General features: G+C 49.4%; 2 protein-coding genes across 4 annotated transcripts; one reads left to right on the top strand and one right to left on the bottom strand.

Moving 5' to 3' along the window:
• Positions 1 to 174: 174 nt before the first annotated feature.
• On the bottom strand, positions 175 to 2,023 carry commd9 (COMM domain containing 9). The gene is made up of 6 exons (XM_079742980.1): positions 1,955 to 2,023; positions 1,430 to 1,555; positions 1,198 to 1,337; positions 979 to 1,013; positions 783 to 886; positions 175 to 668 (listed from the first exon to the last, which is right to left on the bottom strand). The coding sequence occupies exons 1-6, from the start codon at positions 2,006 to 2,008 to the stop codon at positions 561 to 563; spliced, it is 567 nt and encodes a 188-aa protein (XP_079599106.1). The 5' UTR covers positions 2,009 to 2,023; the 3' UTR covers positions 175 to 560.
• Positions 2,024 to 2,481: 458 nt separating this feature from the next.
• prr5l (proline rich 5 like) lies at positions 2,482 to 11,377 on the top strand. 3 transcript variants are annotated; one of them, XM_079743084.1, is made up of 9 exons: positions 2,482 to 2,694; positions 4,787 to 4,915; positions 7,471 to 7,551; positions 8,565 to 8,613; positions 8,759 to 8,816; positions 9,027 to 9,118; positions 9,444 to 9,581; positions 10,152 to 10,269; positions 10,661 to 11,377. In XM_079743084.1, exons 1-9 carry the CDS (start codon positions 2,621 to 2,623, stop codon positions 11,029 to 11,031), a joined length of 1,110 nt encoding a protein of 369 aa, XP_079599210.1. In that variant the 5' UTR covers positions 2,482 to 2,620; the 3' UTR covers positions 11,032 to 11,377. The 3 variants fall into 3 exon arrangements, with proteins under 3 accessions (XP_079599210.1, XP_079599209.1, XP_079599211.1); XM_079743083.1 differs by having other exon boundaries at positions 4,784 to 4,915; XM_079743085.1 differs by having other exon boundaries at positions 2,548 to 2,694; positions 4,756 to 4,915.
• Positions 11,378 to 11,627: the final 250 nt, after the last annotated feature.

Here is an 11,627-nt window from a genome sequence, read left to right as displayed (position 1 = left end):
TGAATGCTGCAACAGTGCCGCAACGTCATCACAAGTAAACAGTGAAGTCATCACCAGTGAACACGTGATGTCACTACCCAGAGGAACGGGAGAACTGTTCATATTTAATACTTCATATTTTTACACTTTATTCACGCTTTAATTCGGAAAGATTTACAAAAACAAAATGTAAAGTTACGCTTTATTAGAAATGTGACAATGAACAAAAAACAGCTCCACAAATATCTCGTTACTATGGAAATTCTAACAAAGATATAGAGATAGATATTATAGAACAGTTACAGACATAGGTATATCTAATGTAGAGCAGATATAGATATATAATATACAACCGTTAACTGTTGTGGTACATGTTGTGTTGACACCAGAGTTGTGTTCCACCAGAGTTGGGTTGACACCAGAGTTGTTACTTGTTGTGGTGACACCAGAGTTCTGTTAACACCAGAGTTGTGGTACATGTTGTGTTGACACCAGAGTTGTGCTCCACCAGAGTTGTGTTAACACCAGAGTTGTGTTGACACCAGAGTTGTGTTACATGTCGTGTTGACACCAGAGTTGCGTTATTTCCCGGCCACCAGGGCCAGCTGCTGCCTCAGGCGTCCCAGTCCGTCCAGCATTGTGTCCAGAGTCTCACGGCTCGACTCCACCACCAGCTGGTCCTCCCCCAGCTACACACACACACACACACACACACACACACACACACACGTTGAAGCCTTTAAAGAGGTGTTTGCTTGCGTTGTGGGGAAGGATAGCTCTAACTGGCTGACCAGCTCACCAACCTGCAGGCTCAGCAGACAGCTTGGTACGGCCATGCGACTGACTGAGTCTGATGACGTCACCATGTCCACCCTCCAATCAAACGCTTTCAACTGTGGGAGAGAGACTACAAACACACACACCCACAATGTGTCCAAATATTGCGCTCGTCCCCCGCCCCTGATGTAATTTGACTATATGTTAATGAGTCCTACTCACTGTGTGTCTGGACGGCCTCTGAGCGCCAAGTGGGGCTGAGAGGAGGTCAAAAAAACATTATCACATCAGAGTAGATTACAGATCATTAATGGGGTTATAAGATGATGTCATCACAGGCCTCACGCTACGGCCCCCAGGGGCCCCAGCCTCACACTCACTCCCCAGGGGCCCCAGCCCCACACTAAGGCCCCCGGCCTCACGCTACGGCCCCCAGCTGACCTGAGCTCCAGGAGGATCTTCGTGATCAGGTTCTTGAGGCTGGCATGGAAGGAGGCGGGGAACAGATCCTGGATCTGCTGCGGTCGGGTCAGACCGCGGAACACCACATGGTGGGCGAGAGAGTGCAGACACTGCAGCAGCTAGGAGAGTGAGAGAACATGAACTTTACCAAAGCGCCTTAAAAATGTAACAAAAGGAATAATAACCGAATCCTATGGAGGTGAAATCTTACCTGCTGCGCCTGCGCGAAAGGGATGTCGAGGTCCTTCGCGGTGCGCTGGGCCAGCCGGCCGCCCTCTGGCGCCACCTGCTGGTAGCTCTGGGAGAACAGCTCCCGCAGCGCATCCTTCGAGGGCGACTAAACACACATGTTGATAGATTAACATGTTGATAGAATAACATGTTGGTAGATTAACATGTTGATAGATTAACCGTAGAAATACAATGAGCTCCAGTCTCTTTTGGTTCAATACAAGAAAGCCTTTAGGACATGATCCTCATCTAGGATCAGATGGCTTGAAAATAGACACGAATTACATGCGGATACATAATCACATTATTAATAACCGATTAACATTAAGACACATTTAATACAAAATACATTTTCCTTGTATGTGATGTCAACCTGTCAGGACAACTGACGTCTCCTGAGGAAGCTTCAAGCATCCTATTATATATGATATAAAGAGTGTTAGTGAAAAAGAGGCATGAACACAGAGCATCACGACTACTGGTATAATATAATATAACAATAAACCTTTAGGAGAAGTTCCAGAGAAACAAAAAACTGCTCATCGAAGGGAGCCGCCATATTGCCACGTGACGTCACGAGGACGGGTCACGTGAGGCAGATTACGGTCACGTGACAGCAGATCGCACGTGACAGCAGATCGCAGTTTTTAAATAACACATTGATAATAATATAGTAATAATATATGTGAATAGTGAATTGAATCAATTATATTCCTCGTTAACTAATTGTTGATCTTTAATCACTTTATCGAACGTTTGTATTGTCAGTTCATCTTTTGAATCCGGACATGGCCAATTATTATTTATTATTATTATACGGCAAATAGAGTTGAACGTTCAAATAACAAGATCAACCAATGTTGCGTGTCACAGCGGGAGGAGGCGGGGCCTGTCCCAGCGGGAGGGGCGGGGCCTACAGATGACAGGCAGCCTGTCACAGAGGGAGGGGGCGGGGCCTGCAGTAGTTGACAGGCTGCCTGTCACAGCAGAAGGGGGCGGGGCCTGCAGATGACAGGCAGCCTGTTGCTCCTGAAGATGATCTGTTCGGAGGAGCTCCGCTGACTCTCAGGTCATCTCAAGAGCTGAAGTTAGTGAGGCTGTAGTTTGAAACAGAGTTACTTAGTAATAAACATATTTGAAGCGGTGCCAGAGGACATGGCTTCAGAGACCAATGTGCTGGATAATAAACGGACCTCCTTCTTCACGGCCGGTCTGGGAGGACGTTGAGGTGAAGACGTCGCGGAGGTGAGTGGACCGCTCGCTTCACGGAGCTTTATCCGTTAAAAGTCCACTTTGATCCACAGAGAGGTTCCGACAGATCATCTGCTGAACATGTTTCTGATTAAACGCGATAACCAAAAATCACATGAAGTCAGTCTTCATCTCACGCGCAACCTACTGCACGCACGCGCGCGCACACACACAAGGTAGTGTATTAAGGGGTTGAGTCGCTGCACGTGAGCACGCAGAACCTCACAACACAAAGTAACGAATGAAGTAATAAACCGGATGAAGGAACCAGCCCTGAGCCAAGCTTCATTCAGATGACACACACACACACACACACACACACACACACACACACACACACACACACGCACACATATATATATATATACATAAGTTATATGTTTTTTCTATTACACGGCTCTTCTCAATGCTGTGGAACGTTCCGTTCACTTGCATGGGCCTTCACAACTTAACTACTGTTACTGTTACTTTATATATATCAGGCATCAGAATATACATCATACCTGAGTAAACAACTCAGTAAACCAAGAGGAATACACGTTCAAACTATACGCCCTGAAATCATTTAAACCAACCGGAGCGAACCGCCGAATGCTGACCAAGAAACCCACCAGTCCACCTCTACTCAGGACCTCCAGACCTCCAGACCTCCTCAGACCTCCTCTGAGGTCCACCAGAACTCCTCTTAGGACCAGACCTCCTCTGAGGTCCTCCAGACCTCCTCCACTCAGGACCACCAGACCTCCTCTTAGGACCAGACCTCCTCTGAGTACCTCCAGACCTCCTCCACTCAGGACCACCAGACCTCCTCTTAGGACCAGACCTCCTCTGAGTACCTCCAGACCTCCTCCACTCAGGACCACCAGACCTCCTCTTAGGACCAGACCTCCTCTGAGGACCTCCAGACCTCCTCCGAGGCCTCCTCTGAGGACTAGACCTCCTCTGAGGACCACCAGACCTCCTCCACTCAGGACCACCAGACCTCCTCTGAGGCCTCCTCTGAGGACCAGACCTCCTCTGAGGACCACCACCAGTCCTCAGCCTGTGGTTTGGTCCTCACCGGCCGCCGTACTGGCCTGGTGGGTTGAACAGTCAGGGCAAATTCCATTCATCACAAATATGTTGGGATGAATGGATTTTGGATGTTGCAGGCACGGAGTGTGTGTGTATGCATGCTAGAGTGTGTGTGTGTGTGTGTGTGTGTGTGTGTGTGTGTGTGTGTGTGTGTTTACTAGAGTGTGTGTGTGTGACAGAGAGACAGGAAACCCAACAGTCAGAGAGAGAGAGGAAACCAGGGTTGAAACGGAAGCTTCTTCTGAGTGAAGGTCACCGCGCTGAGCTCCCTGTGAGTGCTCAGTGCTGAGCCTCATTCTACCGTCACTCTCTCTGACCATCATCTGGGGACACATCCACACCTCTCTTCATCTGCTCAATCATCAACACAATTTGCAAGAAAACAAAGCTCCAGTTGAGCTACCAGCTCAACTGGCCACGACTTAGCGCGGCACGACTTGGTTTAGTTCCAGGCACGTCGTGTTTCCATCTAGAAAGTACCGCTTCAACGTGGGCGGGTCGTCATGGCACGCATGCACAAAACTGTGACACATAGGCGACCACATGAAACATAAACAGACAGGGTTACGCACAGGAGCGTCTCCCCCTCTGTCACGGTCCACGGCGTGTTCTTGCTCGCTGACCCTGCCATGTTCAATAATCAATCACTATTGTTGACTGAACGCTGATGCTAGTATTTAAAGATGGCAGGTGTCGGGTGTCAGGACGTCGCGCTCATTATTATTCGTCCAGCGGCGTCACTCTGGCCAATCAGTGGCCAGCAGCCTGGTTACGTCACAAAAGTATCAGATCAGCTCTCTTGTCACCTCGACGGAGGTGAGACTAAAAAAGTACCAGGTACCAGGTACCTATTTTTGGCGATCGGAACGCAAAATAAAGGCGAGTCGAGGCGAGTTGTGTGTATCCAAGGCCCTGTGTCCTTAGCTGTTTATCTAAGGCCCTGTGTCCTCAGGTGTGTCTTCTAAGGCCCTGTGTCCTCAGGTGTGTCTTCTAAGGCCCTGTCTCACAGCAGATCGGTGACCATGGGGTCTCTGCGGAGGCCCAGGGCTCGCTTCATGAGCTCCCCGGTGCTGTCGGACCTGGCCCGCTTCCAGAACGGATCCTCAGCTCTGCAGCTGTCCAACACCAGCGTGTGGAACAGGTGAGTCCACCTCCACCCCCTCCACCTCCACCCCCTCCATCAGCTCCACCTCCACCCCCTCCATCAGCTCCACCTCCACCCCCTCCATCAGCTCCACCTCTACCCCCTCCACCTCCACCCCCTCCATCAGCTCCACCTCTACCCCTCCACCTCCACCCCCTCCATCAGCTCCACCTCTACCCCCTCCATCAGCTCCACCTCCAACCCCTCCACCTCCACCCCCTCCATCAGCTCCACCTCCACCCCCTCCATCAGCTCCACCTCTACCCCCTCCACCTCCATCCCCTCCATCAGCTCCACCTCTACCCCCTCCACCTCCACCCCCTCCATCAGCTCCACCTCTACCCCCTCCATCAGCTCCACCTCCAACCCCTCCACCTCCACCCCCTCCATCAGCTCCACCTCCACCCCCTCCATCAGCTCCACCTCTACCCCCTCCACCTCCATCCCCTCCATCAGCTCCACCTCTACCCCCTCCACCTCCACCCCCTCCATCAGCTCCACCTCTACCCCCGTCACCTTCACCCCCTCCATCAGCTCCACCTCCACCCCCTCCATCAGCTCCACCTCTACCCCCTCCGTCTCCACCCCCTCCATCAGCTCCCCCCCTCTAGAGGGGTATGGTCCTGTCTCTCGTATAGAAGGGCGTGGTCCTTTATCTGGTTTTGATGGGCTTGGTCCTAGAGGGGCGTGGTCCTGTCTCTGGTTTTGAGGGGCTTGGTCCTAGAGGGGCGTGGTCCTGTCTCTGGTAGAGAGGGGCGTGGTCCTAGAGGGGCGTGGTCCTAGAGGGGCGTGGTCCTGTCTCTGGTAGAGAGGGGCGTGGTCCTAGAGGGGCGTGGTCCTATCTCTGGTAGAGAGGGGCATGGTCCTGTCTCTGGTAGAGAGGGGCGTGGTCCTAGAGGGGCGTGGTCCTGTCTCTGGTAGAGAGGGGCGTGTCCTAGAGGGGCATGGTCCTGTCTCTGGTAGAGAGGGGCGTGGTCCTAGAGGTGTTATAGGAGTGTAGTCCTAGAGGTGTTACAGTCTAGGAACACTAGATGTGTTCCTAGACTGTACAGAGTCGTCTCTGCCAGAGCAGGGTTCACCTCAGGGTTTCTGCTGTGTAGCAGAGCAAGGCTGAGATTAGCTGAGTTTAGCGTAGATTATCATAGATTACCGTAACCCAGGAGACGGAGGAATGGCCGCTAGATCCTGATCCCAGAGTGCAGAGTTGAACTCTCTGAGAACGGCTCTTCAACGTAAAGAATCGCTGCTCTGGATTGATTTGTATTAATTGACTTGACTTAAGTGCAACTTGAGCAAGGCACTAACACAGCCAGGGTGGGGGTTCCATTCCCCACTGGAGTCTCCCATAGTTAGAATGCACACACACACACACACACACACACACACACACACACACACACACACACACACACACACACACAAACACAGCCTTGGCGGTTAGGGGACAGATGTGTCGGCAGGATGAGGACGTGAGATGCAGAGTGAGAGGAGGCCTCTTGTTTAGTTTTAACCTACTACTTCCTGTCTGCACAGGAAGTAGTGGCAGGATGAGACTATTGGCACAGGAAGAGCGAGAGATACTGAATGACTCGGTATCTCTCACTTCGTAAAGCACACACATGCATGAATGCATAGTGCACACACACATACACAAATAATGCACTTACACTAACACACATTATAGTGACTACGATATCCTGTCCTTGTTCCTGGTGTAGATGACTCTGGTGCTGACTGGTTATATGATAGACACTTGATGTCTTGCACAAAAAAGGAATGTCGAGATTTGGTTCAAAAATAAAGTGTCTTTATTTATTCATGAGTCACTTCTAATTCTTATTCAAACAAATTCAAAGTAAAAATTATTGTTGAAATCATAACATGACATGTGAGATACTCAAGGTCTAAAACAGTATCCTTCTCCAGCCAGCCCCGGCAAGGCCACAGGTCCTTTCCTCTTGAGGAGAAGGACCTCCTGTAGGAGATCAATTAATTAGTCATCAATTAATATCACTCACACACACACACACACACACACACACAGAAAACGGTAACTAAATGAAAACAAAGGAATTAGCTCCTACACACATAACATAGAGAGCTTCCAAATGGACAGAAAAGTGTCGGTGTACGGTCTCTGTGCGAACCACTGATCACATCCAAAACTCCAAAGAGAACATCAATGTCAGTTGGAATTATTTTGGTGACAGAAAAGACGCTGTTGACCAAAAACAGGTACTTTGTCGAGACTGGCTTGCAATTGTTGCCACAACAAAAGGCAACACGGCTAACTAGATGCCGTCCAAAGACTTTGGATGCCTTTGCCAGTGTTGCACCAGAGAGGGGTTCACAACACATCTCTGCCCTCTGCGACAAATTCACCCAAATCATTAACCTGAGTGCATCTGAGTCCATGATTGACAGCCAGCATAGCCAATAAAACAGAGAGCACATTCACCTATAGCGGAAATATGAACAAGATATGAACAAATCCTTGTGTTACTGCAAGGTATCACCTCTCAACCCTCAACCTTTGACCCTCGATCCCTCAGTGTCCAGACGGCTGTCATGAGGGTGTTCCAGGGAGGAGGGCTGCAGGCCAACGAGCTCTACACGCTCAACGAGAGCATCAGGTACACACCATGTCCTCGTAAACTATGAAAACCCTATAACATGTCCTCATAAACAGACTAGCATCACTATGGCATGTCCTCATAAACCATGATATTCCTATACCATGTCCTCATAAACAGATTAACAGCACTACACCATGTCCTCATAAACAGATTAACATCACTACACCATGTTCTTACAGACAATGATATCACTATAAGATGTCCTCATAAACAGATTAACAACACTATAAGATGTCCTCATAGACGATGATATCACTATAACATGTCATGATAAACAGACTAGCATAACTTGATTCTATTTTCAATTGATACCCTTTATTGGCTATTTTATTTTATGTATTATGGTTTAAATTCATTCCATAGTCTTCCCTGGCCTTGCTACTAGAAGGTCACAGTGTACTCTGGGTTAAGGTCAGGGTCATCGCTAGCAGCACAAGTTTTAATATTTGAACCATCTGGATGTCTCCTCTATCAGCTCCTGGCCCCTCCCACTTTCTTCAAATGATCTGTAATTCAGAAGTGTGAAATGAGGTTAAAATGAAGGCTAGATGTTTGCCGTTACCACACCATTTTGAGTTTTGTTCACGGCCCTTGAAGGAACAAATTGGGTCCCAACCAATTCTGAAAGTTCTTGTTGCTCTCAAGAGTCGCTTCAGCATACAGTCGCAGACTAGCATAACATCCTGACATACACATACGATAACATCAAGAGTCAATTCCATTTCTCATGGGAACCAAAAGCAGTCCAGCGGCCTGGCCGCCGTATCTGATGAGCGTTCCTACGCATCAGTTCCCTATCACTGCACGCCTGATTATCATCTTTAGAGAAGAGTTCACAGCTCAATGGAACGTTGGGCCCTGAAGCCCTGAAGCCCTGAAGCCTTTCAGCCAGCGGCTCACATTGAGCCAGCGGCCGGCCACCAGGGGTGGCCCCACAACCAGGGGGGTCGACCACCAGGCGGGGCCCAGAGAGAAGAGGACGTGACCGTGAGTGTTTCCTGTTCCAACAGGTGGCTTCTGAAGACCGAACTGGGCTCCTTTATCACAGACTTCCTACAGGTAAACACACTAATGAGGACCTACAGGTAAACACACTAACGAGGACCTACAGGTAAACACGTAATCAGGGTTCTCATACCTGATTACCTACTAACAGCTACAGGACTCAGGGTCAGGTCGTTAACGTGTCCGTTTTTACTCCCAGAACCAGCTGCTGACCAAGGGTCTCGAGCGCCTCCTGGAGAAGATCCAGTTCTATGATGGTGAGATCTTTAGATGTTGAGACTACTTCTAGGATTTTTAGATCTATGAAGGTGAGATGTTTACAAAGCTTTTCTGATGTCTGATGTTCTGATGTTACGTTTAAAATGAAAGGTGTGTCATGGAGCCGTCAGTCTAGCATACAGTCGCAGACGAGCATGACATCCTGACATACACATAACATAACATATCTGCCCTGTTGGGGTAACTAGGCAACAACCAGCTGACGATGCTGTCTGAGATATGGGTTCGATTCTTTACGGAGACGCTGCCGACCCTACAGGCTATATTCTACCCTGTCCAGGTAAACCCTGATCTACTACCCTAGTGCCCTATCCCTGACCCTTATACTCGACCCTTATACACTGACCCTGATATACCCTGACCGTGATACACACTACCCTGATATACCCGGACCCTGATGCTCACAACCCTGATAGACCCGACCCTGATACATCCTGAACTTGATATACACTACCCTGACCCTACACACTACTCTATCCCAAAAGGATCTGCAAATATCATAACATTTATTTACAAGGCAGAAGAGTTTTACTAAATAATTGGCTGTGTGTGTGTGCGTGCGTGTATGTGTGTGCTTCTATGTATGTGTGTGTTTGTGTGTGTAGGGACAGGAGCTGACCATCAGACAGATGTGTCTGCTGGCGTTCAGAGACCTGGTTCTGCTGCAGCTCGCCCTGGAGGAGACGCTGGCCGCTGCGGCCGGCGTCCCCCCGCCCCTCACACAGATGCTGCTGGTGCTGCAGGTACACACACCTGGTGGGCCGTCCAGGACCACACCTCAGGACTCTGGCCAATGTCTGTATCTAGCGTGGTCTGTCTGTCTGTCTGTCTCTAGTGTGGTCTGCCTGTCTGTAACATGGTCTGTCTGTCTGTCTCTAGTGTGGTTTGTCTGTCTGTAGCGTGGTCTGTCGGTCTCTCTGTAGCGTGGTCTGCCTTTCTGTCTTTAGTGTGGTCTGTCTGTCTCTAGTGTGGTCTGCCTGTCTGTCTCTAGTGTGGTCTGCCTGTCTGTCTCTAGTGTGGTCTGTCTTTCTCTAGTGTGGTCTGCCTGTCTGTTTCTAGTGTGGTCTGTCTGTCTCTAGCGTGGTCTGTCTGTCTCTAGCGTGGTCTGTCTGTCTGTCTCTAGCGTAGTCTGTCTGTCTGTCTCTAGCGTGGTCTGCTTGTCTGTCTGTAGCGAGGTCTGCCTGTCTGTCTCTAGTGTGGTCTGCTTGTCTGTCTGTAGCGCGGTCTGCCTGTCTGTCTCTAGCGTGGTCTGCTTGTCTGTCTGTAGCGCAGTCTGCCTGTCTCTAGCGCCTGTCTGCCTGTCTGTCCCTCAGGGGGTCCAGGATCCCAGTGGTCCGGGTCCGCAGTATCTACAGCTGGAGCGTTTGGTGGAGATGGTTGTGTCCCCGTATCTCGGCAACGTCCTGCGCCATTGCAACCAGCAGCAGCCAGGTCAGTATACCGTTACCCTAACAACCCTCACCATCACTACCACGGTTACCGTGACAACCACTGTAAACATAGATACTATTGTTATTATAACTACCAGTTAGTATAAGAACCCCACTTACAATGGCTACTACTGTTACTATAACTACCAGTTACCATAGGTACTATTGTTACTATAACTACCAGTTACTATAAATAAATACCATTGTTACCATGGCTACTATTGTTACTTTAACCACCAGTCACCATGGCTACTATTGTTACTATAACTACCAATTACTTTAAATAAATATCACTGTTACCATGGCTACTATTGTTACCATTAAAAGAAGGTTAAAGGTTCTATTCCCATGGACTTCCTGTTTCTGACAAGTGTCCTTCCCCCTGTGGCCAGACGAGGGCGGCGGGGAGCGCCCCCCCCGGGCGGGGTCCAGGGGGGCGGAGCCACCCTACGCCCGGCCCGACTCCTCCTCCTTGCCCCCCCTGATGGAACAGGAGGGCGAGGCCTACCTGGAGAGGGTGGGGGGTCAGCGGCGCCACACGGTGGCCAACGCCCACTCAGACCTCCAGCTGCTGACTGCCTCCAGCAGGATGCATGCTGGGGGGAGAGGGGCCCGAGAGGCTCTCCGGCCAATCGCACGGCACACAGGCTCTGAGGGCGGGGCTGAGCATGGATTTGGGGGCAGGGAAAAGCCTGCTGGTCATCTGAGGTCAGCAGAGATGTGTTGCTCAAGAGAACCTGTGGCAGCTGGCGAGGAACCCTGACTCTGTGGGAACTGACCGTCTAGATCACACTATGTACATGACCGAATACACATTACCATATGTACATAAGGTAATGTACATATGGTGATGTACATGACCATATACACATTACAATATGTGCAATAACATATATACATTAGCATATGTACATTACAATATGGTAATGTTCATTCGCATATGTACAACACAATATAAACAATACAATATACACATTACCATATGGTCACGTACATATGGTAATGTTCATTACCATATGTACATTACAATCCACCATGTATCTTCTGTTTGACACTAGTCGAAGGTGATCCACGTGTTGTATTTTTATAAAGGAGACTTTTACCACTTACTGTCCAAACTTTTTCTTCACGTTTGTTTTAAAGGTTAGGAAGCAATCCGGCCACGCATTCCACTTTGGCATTTAGCTATGGTCACACTAGTAACATATCAGCGCTCTCCGTGAAGTGAGTGCTGATTGGTCGAGCAGGTGACGCATCAGGGTCCAGACACTAAAATCTACTGTGTTGGCTGGGATCAGCGTAAGCAATATTTAGCTTCTCCAGAGTTAGCAGTCATTCGTGTCAGCTTAGGGTTGAAAA

The sequence above is a fragment of the Pollachius pollachius genome (genome assembly GCF_949987615.1).
Source record: "Pollachius pollachius genome assembly, chromosome: 9".
Lineage (NCBI taxonomy): Eukaryota > Metazoa > Chordata > Actinopteri > Gadiformes > Gadidae > Pollachius > Pollachius pollachius.
Note: the sequence above shows the minus strand (reverse complement) of the source record. Positions and strands in the feature narration are given on the sequence as shown.